Here is a 14,095-nt window from a genome sequence, read left to right as displayed (position 1 = left end):
GGGACAGAATGGGGCAGTGTCACCCATACAAACATACAAAGGGTTTGGCATCAGTTGTCGTTTGCAGAACGAACTCAGCAACTTTGCAAAAAAAAGAAAAAAATCAGTTAAAAAGTCAAAGTATCCTCCAGCCCCCCTGCCCATAACGCCATTCCGATATCTGTTTATTGACTTGGCTGGATCCTGGCTCCCAGGGCACAATGCTGGGAGGAGGGCTGGCCCCAGCACACACAGCCAGGGCTGTTAATGTTTCATGGACAGGGATTCCCATGCTGACGTGGGCAGGACGGGGCTGCCGGCGCCCTGGGAGTGGCAGGTGTGTAAATATTTGTGCTGGGCAGCCGTCGGCGTGTCCGGGACACGCTGCTGCGCCAGCCAGCTCAGCCATGGGGTGAACAGCCAGAAAACCCTATCAATAACCTGGGAAAATGTATTAATTGGGTGTGATTTCATTAACTTGCCTATTAATTGGGTGAGCACAGCTGCCGGGCTGCTGAGTGCCTGCTCGCTGTCTCGCTGCTGGCGTCGGGTCTGTGCGGCTGTGAAGTGACTCCTGAAAGGCTTCAGGGCTCGTTTCAAGCCCTCAGCTGTGTTTCCAGAGCTGTGCTGTGTCTCTGAGCCAGCACAGCAGGGCCCAGGTGGTCAGCAGGGGCCTGTGCCCCCCAAAGCCACCCAAAATGAGGTGCGTTGTGCCGGGGACTTCGTCCACCCAGGATGGCCGAGACTTTGATGCTTTTGCTCTGACCTCAAGTACACCCAAGGTTACAGTAACCAAGCCACAAACCCACGTAGTAAATCAGAGTGAACCTGTGGTTTGTGTCACTCTGTGGTCAGCTGGGGTCTCTGAGATCACCATCTCCCCCAGCCCATGGAGGGACCAGGAGCAGCTTCCTCCCAACCATGAGCACAGAGCTGGGAGCAGTGGGAGCCTGGCAGGAGGAGAAGGGACACAGCAGCATCACAGCTCTCTCTGCTCTCACAGGTTTAAATCACTCCCCTAAAACTTGCAGCACCCCTTTATGCGTCCTACCTTAATTTTCCAGGAGCGTGGAATTTGAAAATCAGGACCCAAAGTGGAGATGTGGGCTCGGGGTGGGGGGGAGGATGCTGGGAGGAGGTGATGAGTGCTATTTGGCTGTCTCTGAGATGGCTGCTGGTGTTTTGGGGAACAAGGGCAGGAAGGGGTTTATTTTCCAAAAGCTCGTAGCAGAGCCTGGAGGTGCAAACTCCCATCCGTGGTGCAGCTGCCGGGGAGCTGTGTGGGCACTGTTTGCTTCACAATCTCCAGGGCACCGTGCCTTGATCAGCACTGTTGTGTGTCTAAACCTGTCACTAATTACTGGGAGACCTGGCCGGGGGTCCCCAGGGGCTGTGCCAGTTGCCAGTGGGTGCCTGTTGGCTGGGGCTGCTTCCAGTGCAGCAGGAAAATGACGCTGATCCATGGAATAGTGACTGATGATTGCAGCTCTTACAATTCCAGACAGCAATCCTGCCTTGTCTGCCTCTCAATGAGGAGTTCCTTTAAAGACACTGCAGCAAATACAGAGCGGTGGAGAGGAATCCTTCACACCTGTCCTCCCCACAAGCCCACAGCTGCTGCCACGTGCTGCTCCAGGGGTGGTGCATCCACAAGCGCCCTGTGCTTCCTCCCAGTGCACGCCAGCAGCATCCAGCTGTGTGACACAGCACCAGGGCAGGGTCCATGGGACAGGAGAGGAGGAGAGATGCTGGAACCCTTTGGGAGAAGGGTGCACTCTTTGTGAGCATGTGGTTACATTTTCCTTCCAGCCTCTCTGTTGCATTAAAACCCCGAATCACTGGCGTGGCTTTAACAGGTTCAGGGCAGGGGGAAGCCCTGGGGTGCTGCTGGCTCTGTTCCCCGGGCTGGGTGCTGGAGCTGCAGTTCACTGAGCAGTACAAGGGGCTGGGCAGCCCCTCTGTGAGCCTGACTCGTCAGCAGCTCCCGGCTGAGCTGCACCATTCCCACCTCCTTCTATTGCTCCTAATGTCATTTATATTATTTTTGTGATGGAAACTTGGGTTCTGCTCTTAACTGCTTAAGAGACAGCTATTTCCTCTGGACTGTTTCCACTGCCCACAAACCTGCCCACTTCTCAGCCTGGAAATCTGCCAAAACATCGACAGCCTGAGGGAGCTGGGCTCTGCAGCCTGGAGAGGAGAAGGCTCCAGGAAGATCCTGGAGCTCTGTCCAGTGCCTAAAGGGGCTCCAAGAGAGCTGGAGAGGGACTGGGGACAAGGGCTTGGAGCAACAGGACAAGAGGGGATGGCTTTAAGCTGAAGGAGGGGAGATTTAGATAAGATATGAGGAAGGAATTCTTCCCAGTGAGGGTGTTGAGGCCCTGGCACAGGGTGCCCAGAGCAGCTGTGGCTGCCCCTGGATCCCTGGAAGTGTCCAAAGCCAGGCTGGACAGGGCTTGGAGCATCCTTGGACAGTGGAAGTTGTTCCTGCCCTGGCAGGGGGGTGGGATGAGATGAGTTTTAATGTCCTTTCCAACCCAAATCACTCTGTGATCCTCTGATCACAGCAAACACCTCTGCAGGGCCCTGGCTGCCCCCATGCCCGGCCAGTCACGCAGGCTGGGAGCAGCAGGAAATTCGATACAGCCTCTGGTTTCTGTGGGTTATGTAGCACCTTTTTTTAAAAGGCATGGAAAAATAAAGAGCTTGGAATGTTTTTGGTTTTGGTTTGTTTTTTTTTTATTTCCCTTTTCCCTTTTTTAATAAGAAGGACGCTATTGTGAAAGTAATAATCGTTTTGTAGCCATGAGCATTTGAAAACAAACAGGCCCATATCAGGCAAACCCATCAGCGGCTGGGGTGGGTGCTTTCAGCTTTTTTAATAAATGAGTCTGGTTGGTGTTTCAGGAGCCCATTTTGTGAAGAGGCCAGGAGGTTTTGGCCCGCTGGAAGGCTGATGGCGTTGGGTGTCTCAAAAAAAAGATGATGGGTGCTTAGCCTTCAGAGGTTCCTTTTGATGTTGTCTCAGACTGGGTGCATCACCACGGGTTCTGGGGGGTTGTTACCAAAGGAAACAGGATGTGGTTTTGCTTGCTTTGTTGAGTTTACATCCACTGCCAGAGGAGCCCAGTGCCTCCAGGGGACCTGGGACACCTCTTCTGCAGCACTTTGGCTCATTATTTTCCTCAAAACCTTTTCAGGGGTGCTGATGGGGCCTTCCTGATGGGTTCCAGAGGAGCTGAGGGCATTAACCCAATAAACAGGATATCTGCAAATAGCTGGGAAGTCACAGCGAGGTTGTTTTTGGGCTCAGAATTACTCACGCAGGAGGTGTGTGCTTTGAACCTGCTCATTTGCCTAAACCTGTGAAATAGGGAGGTGAGAAAACCAAACCCACTGGGGTGTCCTGGTGCTAAACGTGCTGGGGGTGTGCTCCCCTGAACATGCCCTAGGTTGCTTGGCTTGGCCCTAAGCTCATACCTGGGGACACCTCCTGCGTGGGGGAGGCTCACACCTGCCAGCCTGGCTGCACTGATGATTATTAACTATGGTGTATTATTAACAATAATTAACAATAATAGCAAATTAACCTCTGTTTGTTGCCAGAGGAAACATGGGAGGCAGAGCGGTGGGTGGTAATCGGAGCTGTTGCATCCCTGGTGCTGAGTGATGCCTGCTGATTTCTCCAGCATCTGTTGCTTCCCTCTCCTGGGGAACGACTCAAATAACCAGAGGAAAATAAACAGAGAAAAAAAACCCCAAAAAACAACCCCACAATTATTTTGAGACAGGTTGGAGCAGGACAGTTTTCCCTGCACCTGCTTTCTGGAGGCGCTCAGCAAGCTCATGAGCTGCGGAGAGCAGCACTTCTCTGCAGCCAGATTAAATCCTGGCTTCTCCCTGCAGCCAGGGAGATGCATTTGCCAAACCAGTTTTATTTGTTTATTTACTTGTTTATTATGTTGCTTGTTGGCTTCTGTGGGGGCCATAAATAATGAGAAGCAGAAATTAGCATCTCTGAACTGTCTCCTTGGCTGGGGTCAGGCCCTGCTCTTGTTCCCAGGGGATGCTGCCCTCAAAGGTGGGCTGTGCTGGGAGGGGACAAAGGGGGACTGGGAGAGCTTGGGGAGAGGGGAATTTTAATTTTATTTCAGAGTTTGAGGGATTTGTCTCATTTGACAGCAGCAAAAGGGAAACCAGAAGGTTTTTGAAAGGCAAAAATCACTAAAAACAGAGTGTGGGGGACAGTGGGGGCTGACTGGGGTTTTAATTACTGAGCTGTGATCCCAGTAAGGCACAAGGCTGGTGCCTGAGAGCTGGCTGGGAAGGGGTGGCAGGGGCAGCTGCTCAGATCCTGCCCTGCAGAGGCTTTCCAGGGCAGGAGTGGAAACCTTGACCCAGCTCCTTTCTCTGCTCCAAGAAAAACACAGGCACCTTCTTAAGAGCAGGCTCGGTGTCTCTCCTCTCCTGGGGAAGGAGAGAGCTGGAGGAGGCAAACATGAAAAAGGCAGAGGAGAGCTGGAAGGATCTGGGGACAGCCGGTAGTGGAGGCTGACCAGGGCTGGGCCTGAGCCTGATGCCAGCAGGGCTATGACTGGGACAGCACCAGCTGGTGGGTTTCCAGGCTGGGCACGAGGGTTGTACCAAAAACTTGCTGCCTAATGCTCTGTTTCCACCTCTCCTCCCGGCAGATGTTCATCATGGAGAAGGTGGAGGGCAGCCAGTGCAGCCTGCACGAGTTCAGCATCACCGGCTCCACCTACGCCCCCGAGGGACAGATGTGAGTGAGGGTCCCCTCCCCTTCACAGGGACACAGGGTGGCCCTGGGCTGGCAGCACAGCTGGGGGAAGATGGCAGGCTCGGGTTCGTGGCCTCCCCATGAGCTGGAGGGAAAGCAGGGTTTTCCATGGTGGTTTGCAGTCCTGTCCATGGGGATACCCGCTGGGCACTGTCTTTGGCCACGCTGGGCTTGTAGGTGTTGGGTGACTGAGTGTACTGTGCTGTTCATGGGGACCAGGACAGTTGTTTCACTGTCCCTCACATCCGGCCCCACTTGGTCTGGGTGGTGCTCACCCTGGCTCTGCCTTCCCACTACTCAGCAAAGGGGCTTCCACACCCTTGGCTCTCCCTCTGTCAGCAGTCCCAATCAAACAGGCCCTGAGAACCAGAGATAACAAATGTAGGAATGGGGATGAAGGAGGCTTTTTGCAGATGATGACTGTCCACGTTTCTGGAGCCTGCACAGTTTGGGCACGGACTGGTGACTGCTGCCCCTGCCCCGAGCAGGGTGCAGGAGGACAGCTGGTCTAGGAGCCACCAGCAATGGGCAGGGGGACTTGCAAACGGCTGAAACCCCACAGGGAAAGTGCTCCCCGAGCCCTGTGTCCACAGCAGGGATGGCTCCCGTGGCTGGTGTGCCCAGGGCAGGATCCTGCTGAGGGCAGGGTGTGTCTCAGGGCACACGTGGGCTTTGCAGAGCTGCGGCCGATGGCAGGGAATGGAAGCTGGGGGCTTCTCGCTGAAGCATTGCCACACACATGGGGTTTTCTGCTGTTGTATTTAGTTATTCCTGTTCCTTTGGAAGGAGGGGGTGGCCCTCAGTGTGCTAAAGTCTGGGAAGAAGGCAGATGAGAAGCTCAGCTGGTGGTGGGAGCACTCTCTGCTCCCCTTTGCTTTGCTCAGTGATCCCAGACACATTTGTCACCACGGTCCCTTCTGCTCATCCGTGGAGCAGCTGTAATTCATCTCAGCCACAGACTTAATTTCATGAATATTCATAGAGCCAATTTGATCCTTGGCTGGGAATCTCCATTAAAAACGAAGCCAAGTCATAAGCTGGTGTCAATCAGTGCATTTCAATTAAAATTGAGGAGGGCTGGGGGGCTGAACTTGTGCCTGCCAGCCTCTGAAGCTCAGTGCCCCTTATCCTCTGGGGGCTGCATTCAGGGCCACAGTGTTGGTCTGCAACAATTTGTGTTGCTCTTGAGTTTTGCTTTAGCCCTGTGCCTGCGTTGTGTGTGGAGAGGGATGTGTGGGCTTGCTGAGGTGTCACGGAGAGAATCCCCCGTCCCCCAGGGCTGGTGGGACTGAAATGCTTGTTTGCTTTAAGCTGGCCTTGCCAGGGGGATATTTCATGCTGGGCCTTGGGTCTGTTCACACAGCACCCAGCCAGCAGCACCTTTGCTGATCTTTTTCCCAGCACATTGGTCTCACCTGGCTCCATGCAGGGACTGCTGACGATGGGGCCGTAACCTCCCATCCCTTCCCAGCAATATCCAGGGGATCACATGCTGCAAAAGCCTTGTTTGGTGTGTGCACAGCTCCCTCCTCCACCCACTGTCCCTTCCTGTGAGCCCAGGGCCAGGCAGCATCTCTGGGCAGGAGCAGTGGATCTCCCTTCCCACTCACAGCCCGGTGCGGCTCCGTCTCCCTCAGCAAACAGATTTTTCAGATTTTCTTGGCTGCTCCGTGTTTTCCGCTCCCGAGCTGTAACAAGGGCTCCAAAATGTTCTTTCCATTGGGAACCAACAGTGGAATAAGCTGATCCTAGTAAATGCCTGACAAATTATTTTTCCAGCCAGCAGATGACCGGCTGGGTTTATACAGCTCTAACCTGCAGTTACCTCTGCTGGAACCAGGATAATTCTTTATTTCCTTCACAACCACTGCTCCCATTCCTACCACCAGGCGAGAAGAAGCATCTGGAGTGCTCAGGGCTGCTCCTTTCCGTAGCAAAGAGCTGCTATTTAGGAAGCAAAGATCGCAGTTCACCACTTGCTCGGAAGCAGTCACAGCAGTGCAGCTGTTAAAGCTCTCTGCTGCTCCTAAACGCTCCCTTGGGCTCCCTATGGAGTGTGAAGCAGCGTCACAGGGAGGAGAAGGGACTTGCTGTTGGCTCCACAGCTCCTCTGGATTCAAAGCAGATGGAAACCCCTGAGGGGGTGGATGTTAACATGAATTTCTTTGCCCCTTTTCTGGTCCATCACCTTCATCATCAGCCTGTGATCAGCCCCTGTTCACTCCTCTGCAGCTCCCCTTATTCTGGGCCACTTCCACAATTTATCTGCCTGCTGTGATATTTTATTTGCGATTTGGTCCTGCCCCATTTAATAAAGTACAAAACGGGATAAGCCCCGAGTATTTACCACCAACACTGGGGCTTTAACTGGGCTTTTGCTTCCACTTTTACAAGAGTGATATACAGGTTATATAGCTCCCTCGAAGGGATCTTTAGGGTGGGCTGGCTTTGTCTGGAGGTGTCAGCTGGTGTAAGGCTGTTGGGGTTGTTTTCTGCCCGCAGCCTGAAGGACGAGCAGCCGGTGCAGTGCGGGCAGTACGACGGGCTGGTGGAGCTGGCCACCATCTGCGCCCTCTGCAATGACTCCTCGCTGGACTACAATGAGGTGTGGGGCCGCCAGGGCCGGGGCAGGGTGGGGGGATGCTCTTGCTGTGCTTCAGGGCAAAGCCAGTAGAGTTTGTCCCTGGGGATCCCCTTCCTTCAGCTCATCCCAAGGGGATGCTCTGGTGTGGTGGGTGGCAGCATCAGCACACAGAGGAAGTGCTCTAAAGCTTAAGCTCTTTTTTGGATGCCCTCTAGTCCAAAAAGGTCTATGAGAAGGTGGGGGAGGCCACTGAAACAGCCCTGACGTGCCTGGTGGAGAAGATGAATGTCTTCAACACGGACCTCAGCAAACTGTCCAAGGTGGAGAGAGCCAATGCCTGCAATTCAGTGAGTGGACATAACCCCTGTGAGCTACAGCACTGGGGGACAGGAGGGAGAGAAGGGATTTAGGATGTCTGATATTTGGGCAATAAACACTTGCAGTGATCTAAGGGACTGATTTGGCACAAAGATGTGATTTCCAGGCTCTCGTGATGAGCTGTTTTTGGAACAATGGTCCTGGGGAGGCTGATGCCAGGGCCTTGAGGACCATGGAGCTTTGGAGCAGGTGATTCCTGAGGCTCCAGTGCAGTCCAGTCCCTGCTCAGGCAAGAGAGACCCTCTGAGTGATGGCCCAAGCTCTGGCTGCAGCTGAGGAAGTTTGGAGATGGGATGTCTTTAGGTGCCCTCAGCATGAACCAAACCCTATTCTCCAGAGCCTTGCCTGCCCCAGTGACACTTGCTCCTTGGAACATTTATTTTTGACATGAAAATATCTTGTGCTGACTATTTCCCTACCCCAGTATCTCCCTGTCCTCCTGGGTGAAAATAAAAGTGTATTTTGGGTCTGGATTTCCTCCACTTTAGATCCTTTACTTGCTCAAAGGGCTCTCTGTTCCAGCATTTTTTCCCCGGAGAGGTCTGCGCAGGTTGTAATAAATCTCCTGACTCCTTTCTGACAGGGAAAGCTCGTAAGCTTTCAGCCCTGTCCCATCCTTGCTGGCTCCTGTGGCTGCCTTTCTGTGGGGCTCAGCAGGGTTGTCAGCCAAGGCAGAGGGCACCAGTGTCCCTGGCTCAGCCCAGTGCTGTTCCTGCAGGTGATCAAGCAGCTGATGAGGAAGGAGTGCACCCTCGAGTTCTCCCGGGACCGCAAGTCCATGTCCGTGTACTGCACTCCCACCGGGCCTGGCAACAACTCCACGGGCAGCAAGATGTTTGTCAAGGTAGGGGCAAAGCTCCTGCAGGGTCCAGCTCCCCCCTGCACACCCAGCAGGACTTGGCCCTTGCTGCACAGGGCTGGGATGATGCTGTGCAGCTCCTCTCACTCTCTGTCTCCCTGGGGATCCAGGATCCAGCAGGTAGGCTGGTGGGGTCCACCAGGAGGTGAGTCTTTGCTGTGTTGAGCAGGGAAAAAAGGGGGTGAGGTGATTTAGAGGGAGGAAAAGGTGCTGAGTGTGCTGGTGCTGGGGCAAGGGAGAGCTGCCCTCGTGCAGAATTTGGGCACTTGCCTTTATTAAAGGCTTGGACCCTCCGGATGCCGGTAATGCCCAGAGGATGATGTCCAGTTTTCCACTGTAACCAGAAATAAAAGAGTGTTTCATAGGGCATTTTCTTCCCAAGGGAAGAGATGCGGTGGAATTTCTCCCCGCTGACTCTGAGAAGATTTGGATATTGTTGTTCCCACTGGGAGATGATCTGGGTGGGTGAACTCTGCCCTCCAGGTCAGGCTGGGACCCTCTGAAGCCTCTGGATCTGTGGCCTTGGGTGAGCTTTTTAAGAAGTGCAATAGAAGGATTGCAGGTTTTATATTAAAGAGCAACATCAGGGTCCTTTGTAAGGCCAGAAGGGCTGGGGTGAGATGCTGGGGTGCTAAAGGACATGTTTTCCTGAATTGCAAAGGCATCACAGGCATCCTCTGAGGCAAAGGCATCACAAGCATCCACTGTCCCATGGTTTTTTCCACAGACTTACAGCCCTCATCCCCTGCAGGTCGGAGCAGGGGTCTGTGGGGCGGGAGTGTCTCGGGTGGATGTGCAGGCTTTGCAGGAGTCGGCTGGCTCTCCAGCAGGCTCCCGGTGACCTGCTGCGGGTTGGTGCTCCGGTGTGCTCGGTCGGAGGCTGCCATCTAGTGCCCTGAGCCACGGGGCCGGGATGAGCGCTGGAATTTTGAGGAGATTTCCCTCGCCTTTGCCCGAAGTTGGCCGCTTCCCTGCCTCTGGCACTTTGCCCATCCTGCAGCTCGGCTCCATCCCCTGAGCCCTCCTCTCCTCCGCAGGGTGCCCCGGAAAGCGTCATCGAGCGCTGCACCCACGTCCGTGTGGGCACCGCCAAGGTGCCGCTGACGGCCCCGGTGCGGGACAAGATCCTGGGCAGGATCCGGGACTGGGGCATGGGCATTGACACCCTGCGCTGCCTGGCCCTGGCCACCCACGACTCGCCTGTCCGCAGGGAGAACATGCAGCTGCACGACTCCGCTGCCTTCGTCCACTACGAGGTACGGCACGGCAGCTTTGGCCAGCAGATTTCTGCCTTGTTCCCGAAGCTTCCCCGTACACTCCCGGCTGTCCCAGCAGTGTTTTCCCTCTGCTTTCTCTGTGGGCGGTGTGATGGCTCCTCTGCAAGGCTCAGGGGCCGATCTGAGGGATGACAAGCCCCACCTCACGGAGCGTGTTTTCCTGTGGAGCGACAGTTGAGAGGGCCTTGGAGATCATTGGGAGGAGGGGAGCAAAGAGAAGGCGTGAGGAGGAGCAGAGGGGATGGGAGCATCCTGTCGGATTGGGGCTGTAGAGTGCATCCCTGGGGCAGTTGGTAGGAAACCTCCTGAAAGTTTCTTCCCAGGGAAAATCCCGTGAAGCCCAGGGTGGTTTCAGAGCAGGGGGGGGAAGCGAATGCCTCCCGAAGGGTTAATGCGGGTCTGGGGTGTGTTCCTCCCGCCCAGAACAACCTGACCTTTGTGGGCTGTGTGGGGATGCTGGACCCTCCCCGCAAAGAGGTCACCTCCTCCATCGAGATGTGCCGCAAGGCCGGCATCCGCGTCATCATGATCACCGGTGACAACAAGGGCACGGCCGTGGCCATCTGCCGCCGGATCAGCATCTTCTCAGAGACCGAGGACGTGTCCGGCAAGGCCTACACGGGCCGGGAGTTCGATGAGCTGTCCCCTGAGGAGCAGCGCCAGGCGTGCCGGCAGGCCCGCTGCTTCGCCCGCGTCGAGCCGGCGCACAAGTCCCGCATCGTCGAGTACCTCCAGTCCTTCAACGAGATCACGGCCATGGTGAGCCCTCGGGGACACCCTGCCACCCCCTGTGCCCTCCTGCCCGCCCTGCTCGGTCCCTCGCACGCTGAACCGCGGCTTTGTGCAGACAGGGGATGGCGTCAATGACGCCCCGGCCCTGAAGAAGGCGGAGATTGGCATCGCCATGGGGTCGGGCACGGCCGTGGCCAAGTCCGCTGCTGAGATGGTGCTGTCGGACGACAACTTCTCCACCATCGTGTCGGCCGTGGAGGAGGGCAGAGCCATCTACAACAACATGAAGCAGTTCATCCGCTATCTCATCTCCTCCAACGTCGGGGAGGTCGTTTGGTGAGAGCCTCCCACACCGGGCACCGTGCTGCGGGAGCAGCCGTGGGGGGACACATCCCCTGGGACAGGTGACCTGCAGCCAGCAGCATGTAGTGCCCAAACTGGCAATCCCAGGCACCACGTCTCATTCCCCGAGGGCGGGGAGATTTTAGTTTTTTGTAGTTTTGCAATCCTGCTACCCTGCAGGAACTGTTCTGTTAAAGTATTGCCTATTTAAGCCCATATGAGTGCCTGATCTGGGTGCAGATATTTGTGCACAGGCTGCTGTCACCCAGTCACAGCTATCTCTGCCCCTGCCCATCCCTCCCAGTCCTCAGCAACATCAGCACAACCTTGGGATCACTTGGGCATCCTTTGCCCTTGCATTTCAGCATGGGTGTTTGTGCTGGGAATGGGAACCTTTGTGGCCATGGGGACATCAGTAGCTGGGTTACAACTGCAAAGCAAATTTTAATAGCAAGAGAAACAAATTTTAGCTGCAAAATTCAGTGCTGGGCTTCAGGTCCCTTATCAGGAGCTGTGGGCTCATCTGCAGGTCTTTGGGTGAATATTCAGTTTGGGGTTTTGGATCCAGATACTCTCTCCCCCTTGCATGACACAGAACCTTGGCTGCCCGGAGCTTGTCTAATTCCACATCTCTTGTTTTTTTTCCCTGCAGTATCTTCCTGACAGCCATCCTGGGCTTGCCCGAGGCCCTCATCCCCGTGCAGCTGCTGTGGGTGAACCTGGTGACAGACGGGCTGCCGGCCACCGCGCTGGGCTTCAACCCCCCGGACCTGGACATCATGGACAAGCAGCCCCGCAACCCCAAGGAGCCCCTCATCAGTGGCTGGCTCTTCTTCCGCTACCTGGCCGTTGGAGGTGAGGGCTGTTGGTGCAGGTGGGCACTGTGAGGATGTGAGAACCTTGGTCACTGAGAGTTTTAGGCTTTCTGTGCTGACAGGCTCTGACTCCTGAAAAAACCCTGCATTGGACTTGAGGCCGTGGAGAAGGCTTCTGAAATTGAATGATAGAATTTGGATTATGGATGTGGAGTTTGAATAGAAGCGTGTGATATCGCATGGTGGAAAACTTAGAGTTTAAGATTTTAGAATACAGTAATATATCGATAAAGCAAGATGGAGGTTTTAGGGTGTAGGCTAGTTCTTTTTCACCTTCTTCTTCATGGGTCTGGGTGGTATTTCGTAATTGGATAGAAAAGTCCGCATTGCAGGCTATGGGTGGTTGGTTATTGGGTTAAGAGTAAAAATAACTTAGGTGGTATTTTTTAATGGGGCAGTTGATCCTTAAAAGGCCTTGTAGAGAGAGATGTAGGAGGCTGGGTGTTGTGGGGCGAGAGCCCCTCTCTGGGGGCTGGGCTAAGGGAATCTCTCTTGGCCACAGTGTACGTGGGCCTGGCCACCGTGGGCGCGGCGACCTGGTGGTTCCTGTACGACGCCGAGGGACCACAGGTCTCCTTCCATCAGCTGGTGAGTCAGGAGGGGGAACAGGCTGGCAGCTGTGAATTGGGGTCTTTGATCTACCTTTCCTCTGTGTTGGTTGTAGTGTCCCCAGGTTCCTAGTGGAGAAGACAGTGATTTAAAACAGAAGCAAATTCTCTCCCTCAGGCTGTTTCCAGTCACCAGAATGGTAGTGAAAGTTTCAGATTCAGAAAGATTCAGAGAAGATGAAAGTAGCTTCTGTGCCTCATCCCATATTGGGAGGGATCTGTTCTCACATTACATTACTGTAGCTGATGTGAAAACTGCAGGGTAGGGGGGGGAAAGTAGGTGCTATCACGTCCCAATGGCATGTGCAATGCAAGATGGATTTCTGATGGAGATGTGTGCTCAAAATCCTTCCTAACTGCACCTGAGAGCCTCAAAGCTCCTGTCCAGCCATACTCCTAAAGCCCAACCCCAGAAGAAGCTGGGTCACTGTGGGCAGTTTATTGGTTGCCCTGAACTGTGGGATATTTAACAGCAACCCAGTTCACCGCGAGCCCCCCAACCAGTCGACTCTTCCTCCTCTCTCCTGCCTTTCCTGCTGCTCTGCCATGTATTCACCAGCAGTTTCCTGTGCTGACAGAGGAACTTCATGAGGTGCACTGAGGACAACCCCATCTTCGAAGGAATCGACTGTGAGATCTTCGAGTCGCGATACCCAACGACGATGGCTCTGTCTGTGCTGGTGACAATCGAAATGTGCAATGCCCTGAACAGGTGTGGTGGCCACAGGGCTGCTCTCTTTGCTCTGTGCATGACTGATTTTGTGCAGGGTCTCTTGGAGCGTGTGTGGGTGGGCTGAGGGCTTTGCTTTGGCTCAGCAGAGCCCTTCAGAGCATCCTCACAGGGGACCCACTGGGTTTTCCCCTCCAAGGCAGTGTGCTGTGGCCGAGAGCAGTGAAGGAAGGACTGGATCTGCATTCCTTAGTGATTTGGTCGTTAATGATCGCCCCGAATCCATGCATTGCTGGTTGTATTGGGCATCCACATCCAGTTTGCAGCAAAGCCTGAAGATGATGAGCCTGGAAAATAAAGGATATAGCCTTGCACCCTGGTGGGAAATTAAATTCCCAGCATGGGCAGATGCAGGGAGGTTTCTGGGGCTAACACTGTCCCCTCACTTTCACAGTGTCTCTGAGAACCAGTCGCTGGTGCGGATGCCACCGTGGCTCAACATCTGGCTGCTGGGGGCCATCATCATGTCCATGGCTCTGCACTTCCTCATCCTCTATGTCAAGCCCATGCCTGTGAGTGTCCTCTGTCACCTCCCTGTGCCTTCTGTGGACAAGGACATCCCTGGAGCAATCTTTGGGTCTGGATACTTGTGGGATGGTTGTTCCCAGCAGGTGCCCTCAGGACCAGGTCCCATGACCCAACCCAGCATGGAAAATAGGAGTCATTCTGCCCCAAAAGCCAGGAGTCAGAAGCTCTCAGGCAATGCAAAGGCTTTAGAGATCTCCAGAAGGTGGTTCAGAACCTTTAGGAGTTTCTCCTTCCTCTGCAAGGTTGGGGATGCCTCAGTTGATGCCCAGAGGTGCTTAAGATGAAGTGTGTTTCCATACCCAGGAGGTCACATTGTCCCTTGTCACCTGCTAAGCACCTGTGAGCACATAAACACACAGTCCTACCTTGTGCCTCACTGTCCCCATTTGCAGAAGAGGTGAAGAG

At 54.6% G+C, this 14,095-nt stretch overlaps 1 protein-coding gene across 6 annotated transcripts in view; it reads left to right on the top strand.

Annotated features, from left to right (window-relative positions):
* ATP2A3 (ATPase sarcoplasmic/endoplasmic reticulum Ca2+ transporting 3) overlaps nt 1-14,095 on the top strand; it is a 53,409-nt gene that overhangs the window by 28,150 nt on the left and 11,164 nt on the right. For all 6 annotated transcript variants that reach the window (XM_040082253.2, XM_040082252.2, XM_040082259.2 and 3 more), the window contains exons 9-19: nt 4,671-4,759; nt 7,280-7,382; nt 7,577-7,708; nt 8,458-8,583; nt 9,636-9,854; nt 10,299-10,634; nt 10,723-10,943; nt 11,602-11,804; nt 12,327-12,412; nt 13,011-13,144; nt 13,557-13,674. In XM_040082253.2, the coding sequence (XP_039938187.1) occupies nt 4,671-4,759; nt 7,280-7,382; nt 7,577-7,708; nt 8,458-8,583; nt 9,636-9,854; nt 10,299-10,634; nt 10,723-10,943; nt 11,602-11,804; nt 12,327-12,412; nt 13,011-13,144; nt 13,557-13,674 (1,767 nt within the window). The remainder of the gene's footprint in view (nt 1-4,670; nt 4,760-7,279; nt 7,383-7,576; nt 7,709-8,457; nt 8,584-9,635; nt 9,855-10,298; nt 10,635-10,722; nt 10,944-11,601; nt 11,805-12,326; nt 12,413-13,010; nt 13,145-13,556; nt 13,675-14,095) is intronic.

The sequence above is a fragment of the Hirundo rustica genome, chromosome 19, assembly GCF_015227805.2.
Source record: "Hirundo rustica isolate bHirRus1 chromosome 19, bHirRus1.pri.v3, whole genome shotgun sequence".
NCBI lineage: Eukaryota > Metazoa > Chordata > Aves > Passeriformes > Hirundinidae > Hirundo > Hirundo rustica.
The sequence above is the reverse complement of the archived record's forward strand: the minus strand, read 5'-3'. Positions and strand labels throughout refer to the sequence as shown.